The 4,147-nt window shown below is 41.8% G+C and overlaps 1 protein-coding gene across 3 annotated transcripts; it reads right to left on the bottom strand.

Moving 5' to 3' along the window:
• Positions 1-498: 498 nt before the first annotated feature.
• LOC136474656 (uncharacterized) lies at positions 499-3,584 on the bottom strand. 3 transcript variants are annotated; one of them, XR_010762984.1, is made up of 5 exons: positions 3,162-3,584; positions 2,987-3,072; positions 2,080-2,176; positions 1,385-1,477; positions 499-1,311 (listed from the first exon to the last, which is right to left on the bottom strand). XR_010762984.1 is itself a non-coding variant. In XM_066472218.1 (3 exons), the coding sequence occupies exons 1-3, from the start codon at positions 3,386-3,388 to the stop codon at positions 2,445-2,447; spliced, it is 645 nt and encodes a 214-aa protein (XP_066328315.1). In that variant the 5' UTR covers positions 3,389-3,584; the 3' UTR covers positions 2,213-2,444. The 3 variants fall into 3 exon arrangements, 1 of the variants encoding a protein (XP_066328315.1); XR_010762985.1 differs by lacking the exons at positions 499-1,311; positions 1,385-1,477 and adding an exon at positions 1,557-2,006; XM_066472218.1 differs by lacking the exons at positions 499-1,311; positions 1,385-1,477; positions 2,080-2,176 and adding an exon at positions 2,213-2,776.
• Between the last annotated feature and the right edge of the window lie 563 nt (positions 3,585-4,147).

Genomic DNA, 4,147 nt, shown 5'->3' with positions numbered 1-4,147 from the left:
AGTTTATAATCTACGATCGTACACGATCGTATAAGCCCAGCCGAACAGGCTGAATATGCCGAGGGCCCTGAACAAAATACACGATAGGGCCCTAAAATTCGAGAAAAAGCAAAGCATACTTTCAATTAATTATAAAGCTTCAGGATATATATGGGTCTTACACTACTAAGAACAGATCAAATATTAATGCTAAAAGAGTAAAAAGTACCCCACCCATTTCAAATTATAAGATGCTTTGACTTTTTTAGTTGTTTTCACTATACATCTAGACATAAGTACGTAACAAAAGCAATGAATCTAGAGAAGTCAAAACATCTTATAAATTAGAACGGATTGAGTAGTACTAGTAACACACTAGCATCCCTAGTATCGTGGCACGAGAAAGCAAAATAGCAAAGAGAAAAATGAACAGATCAAGGAAGCCAAGTTGCCAAACAGGCCGGTGGACATGGTCATTGGGCCTTACGTTGGTGAGTTGATCCAATTAATAAACCAGGAATTGCAACTTGCAAGACCTTTTTAGATATGCTACATATTTTTCTATTTAAAAGATTAGCTATTACTGTAAATTTATTAGTACTTACTGCATCCCAACACTCCCGCACTCCTGATGGGCAACCACGGAGTTGCAAGACCCTTGGTTCACTTCTACAAGACCATAAGTTGGAGAACACCCGCAATATATGATTTGTACTATTCTGTACCCATTATTTGAAAATATGTCGAGTTAAAAAAAAGAACTTCAAAATATATCCCCTAGGATGTGTTTTTAAGTCAAGGAGTGCATAATCTTTCCTCTCTTCGCACGTCCCTGTTGTTACCAGGTCTTGGCTTCGCTTCATCAACATACAAGATGTAGCCACCAAGGTCTGCTCCATTCAGCTCATATGCTTTAGCCATGGAATCTGGGTCTTTTAAATGCATGTACGACATCCTGCAAACCAAGCAATGCGCCGTGTCAGTGAGTCAACATGAATGGAGACTTTTGCGGATGATGACATTCCAAATGAAACTAATATCAGCATTCCTCCTGAATCTCTTGCTGAGCAGCTTCAATAGTAGCAAATTCAACATGTCTATAACCCTTGAAACTCCCATCATCAGAAGTAGACAAACGAACATCTACAACTTCGCCAGCCTCCTCGAAAAATTCCTTACTACAGGGCAGACCCAGTGCCAGAGGCTTCCACGTGAGTGGAGTCTGGGGAAGAGAAAAACCGAGGCAAGCCTTTCCCTCGCAAAATCTGCGGAGAGGTTGCTTCAAACCCGCGACCTGGTGACTCAGTGCGACAGCTCTCGAAAAATTCCTTACTACAGGATGTGGAGAAATGGTGTTAGTGGCAACACATTTGGAAAAAATTTTTGGCACATTTAACAAACTTACACTTGTTCACGCTTCTGTACTATAGGCTAAATTCCCATCAAAAATAGTCTTTGAACCAGTAGCCTGACTTTGGCTTTTGGCAGGAGTTTTGGGCTGCAAAGATAAGGCAGCTGTCAAACATCCATTTAATATTTATTTAGTACATAAAATTAAAGAAAGACGTAGATTGCAGAATACTTCATTATGTGCCGACTTTTGCGTAGTGTCTACAGAAGTTTCGTGAGCATCAAAGAACTGTTATATCCCAACTAAATAGATGCACAAATAACTCAGTAGCTAGTTATGCAAAATTACAATTATTCCCTTAATTTTAGAGCAAAAGGCTTGCAATCTTTTTTCTTAAGTTTTAATTGGTTCACTTTCCTTGCCTTCTTTTTTTGGTTTTATCTGTAGTTTTTACAAGACAGAAAAATTAAAAATATTACATAGTTACAACGGTGTCGGAGCTGCTGCTATCAGACTTAACATTTTTTGAACCATTACTAACTGCTGTGACAAGCTTCTTTGAAAGGACAGTGGGCTTTCTTGCAGGTTCCTCATTAGAACTGCTATCATCACTGTCACTGCTGCTACAACTAGCAGGTGGCTTATTTGAACCAGCAACTGGTTTTTTGGAAGGTTCCTAATTTAAGGAAAAATAAGTATGTATGATGTTGGTAAGAAAAAAAAAACAAAAGCAAGTGCACATTGCTTACATCATCTGAGGAGCTCTCAGAGCTGCTGTCATCACTGGACTCCTGTTTATTGTGTGTCTTTCTGTGGTTGAATAACCTTCTTGGGCTGGACCTTAACCTGCAAACAGGTCCTTTTTGTAGTACGAAGTTTATAGTAGAAATCAAATGAAAAGCCAAAACTTCATTCATACACTAGCTTCCTATTAAGCACAAGAGGAACTGCATACTGATGTCATTAAACAAGTATTTTTTTCTTTATTAGTATATATCAAGGGAAAAAACAAAAGGCCGTTGCAATTGACAACTAAGGTATTAACAACATGTGAAACTATAATACAAACATGTAACAAACAATCGATGTCAAATCTCAGTTCTTGATATCCCAGTCAACACTCTCCAAATCTCTCATTTGGATAAATCTTATCTTTAATTGGTTCATCATGATCAGTGTCACTATCTGCAGAATCAGCTCCATCACTTGACTCGTCATGCTCATTGTCCTGCTCACTCTCTACATAACCCTCTTCCAAGCATATCTCTGGTGCTCCAAATTCACATTCTGCATTAGAGTAGTAATCTTTTCTTTCCATTTCAAAACAACTACCCTCTGCTAATGGTACCCCTTGTACTACATGTTCTTGCCGAGTATTGACTATGCATAATGTTCCGTTGGTGAACCCTATCAATAAATCTTGCAGGCTTGTACAATGCCCAATCCCTCCAGAACAAGAAGACATTTTATATTAGTTGCATCAACACCATTTTTAGTTTACATGTTGGAATTAAGCCAAATAATGTCTACAGCTAAGTTATTATGATAATTGTAGTACGCATTACATTGTTTTCTTGACGCATCTATACGTTTTCAGATCTGAATCCAAAATAGTCACACATTTACCACTAACAATGATTATATTAGAATTTATACCTTGTCCGAATTGGCGTTCTACTGGAACAGAGACTTCACTGTTCTCTGGATCCCCTTTCCTGCTGTGTTGAGGAACACCAATGAACCTGTGTTCAGGATGCCATTTCCCAAATCGTGAAGTGGTGGTGGAACAGAATATAGCAAAAAAAAAACAATATTTAGAGCGAGACTTAACGGATTCTCCAAATCGTGGACTGTAGCCCTCCATTCCCCATCGATTTGCACTGTTTGCTCCGCCCTGGAAGGCGGCCTGGCGTCCTGCAGTCCTGTCGCTACATCACCGTAGCTCATCTTCTCCTCTATACTCTTGCGGGCGGCAGCAACTTCCAACAGCAGAGCCGCCGGTGATGGCGTCTCTTTCCGGAACAGTGGCTCGCCATCGTCTCCGATTTCACTGGACATCCTCTCCAGATGTCGATCCTTGCCTCGCTCTTGACCAATCTGCGATTGTTCGAGTGGGAAGTGTTCCTTGTTACTGGAATCGCCGAGCTCCAAATGTTCTTGGCAGCTCGAGCTTCGTCTTCTACCAAGGCTCTTCTTGTTTTTGAGATAGGAATGGCCGGCGACAGGGGCTTCAACTTCGGCGGAATTCCCTGTGCCATTAAAAAATATGGCTGTGAGCTCCGAAAAGGTTAAGGGGTCTTCAGCGCTATGCTTTAATTTTTTATGTCCTCTGTACAGTTTGGGCTCAAAGAGCATCTCCGAGAGTTCCCAAAATATTATTCTAATCCTTGTTTTTTTTAGAAAGACGGAGAAAACCCCCTTTTCAACAACTCTTAATATATATTTGTAATCTTTTAGGACTTGAGAAAAACTCCCTCAATTCGTGTAAAGTTACGCGTCGTCCTCATCGCGCGCGTATCCTCTCCTCCCGAGCGGTTTCCATCGTGTCGCGGTCTTTTGGCGCGGTTTCTTCTTCCCTTCGCGCCATCTCATGCCGCCATACAGAGGAGATCTTTGCCGCCGATGTCGTCTGGAGGAGGTAATCCATCGCTGAACCCAATCTACGGTGTCGTCTTCTTGGTTTTACCGGTGCTAAGGTTTGGCAGCCGTCGCCTTCTGGGCCATGGCTGGCGTAGCCACGCCTGCCCGAGCAGATGCCGCCGGTGGCCGTCCCTGGGATGCCGATGCCGGGCTTTGGTCGGCCGAGTCCCGCTGGCG

This window comes from Miscanthus floridulus, chromosome 8 (genome assembly GCF_019320115.1).
Source record: "Miscanthus floridulus cultivar M001 chromosome 8, ASM1932011v1, whole genome shotgun sequence".
Lineage (NCBI taxonomy): Eukaryota > Viridiplantae > Streptophyta > Magnoliopsida > Poales > Poaceae > Miscanthus > Miscanthus floridulus.
Note: the sequence above shows the minus strand (reverse complement) of the source record. Positions and strands in the feature narration are given on the sequence as shown.